The following is a 958-nucleotide window of genomic DNA, read 5'->3' as shown; positions in this document are numbered from 1 at the left end:
CGTTGATCTGAGGTTCAAATCGCTCCATTGTGACAGCCGACAAGTCCTCAGGCTCCAGACTCCAGACGCCAACCCCTTCTGCAGCCCCTGCAGCCATGGCGGCTCCCAGAGCAGTTGTTTCAGGCATGGATGGTTTCACTGAGGGGAGAGAACAACATCACTATCTTAGCAATTACATATGCCTGAAAAATCAGTTCTTCAAAAAAAACTTGACTGTTGGGGTTTGAAGGAATGAGGGCTTACTGACCTACTGGAATATACAGAATGTCTGCTTGTAACTGCATAAGGATTTTGTTGTTGGTCATTCCACCATCTACCTGCAAATGGCTGAGTGGAATTCCACAGTCACGGTTCATGGCGTCCAAAATCTGAAAAAAAAAAAAAAAAAAAAACAATGCAATGAACATCATCAAAGTACCACACAGTAATATCTCAGAAAATAGTCATCTTCTACTTAAAAACACGCAAAAGCTCCCCAAAGCCTACAGAAGGAAAAAAGAGATTTCTTCTAGGTCTTCCTTGGTCTGGTTACCACCAAACTTTTCTCTTAACACTCCTCTGCACTCACCTCTATATCCAGGCAAGCCAGACAACTCTATTTTGCACCCTGATTTCCTGCCGTGGTGTCTATGTTTGTGCTGCTGTTCAAATCCTTTGCCTAATATGTGTCGCTCAGCATCCCCTCAACTGTAAAATGCCCAGTGCCCAGCAGCTAACAGGAACTTAGAGAGTAATGACAGCTGGGAAAAGAAAACAAACTTGCATTTATTACATTACTGTTTAGGCAGGCTTAATTAAATTTTTTTGTTCTTTTGGCCTTACTGTGCAGCCCATGGGATCTTAGTTCCCTGACCTGGGATGGAACCCGTGCCCACTGCAGTGGAAACATGAAGGCTTAATCACTGGACTGCTAGGGAAGTCCCCAGGCTTAATTTCTGATTATGCTGGGAAGATTGAG

General features: G+C 43.9%; 1 protein-coding gene across 1 annotated transcript in view; it reads right to left on the bottom strand.

Annotated features, from left to right (window-relative positions):
• LOC104999973 (glycerol kinase-like) overlaps positions 1 to 958 on the bottom strand; it is a 79239-nt gene that overhangs the window by 7868 nt on the left and 70413 nt on the right. Inside the window, exons 18-19 of the mRNA XM_010855604.1 lie at positions 248 to 368; positions 1 to 138 (exon numbers count right to left, since the gene is read on the bottom strand). Coding sequence (XP_010853906.1) covers positions 1 to 138; positions 248 to 368 — 259 coding nt within the window. The remainder of the gene's footprint in view (positions 139 to 247; positions 369 to 958) is intronic.

The sequence above is a fragment of the Bison bison genome, unplaced genomic scaffold (assembly GCF_000754665.1).
Source record: "Bison bison bison isolate TAMUID 2011002044 unplaced genomic scaffold, Bison_UMD1.0 scf7180017864366, whole genome shotgun sequence".
Classification (NCBI taxonomy): domain Eukaryota; kingdom Metazoa; phylum Chordata; class Mammalia; order Artiodactyla; family Bovidae; genus Bison; species Bison bison.
The sequence above is the reverse complement of the archived record's forward strand: the minus strand, read 5'-3'. Positions and strand labels throughout refer to the sequence as shown.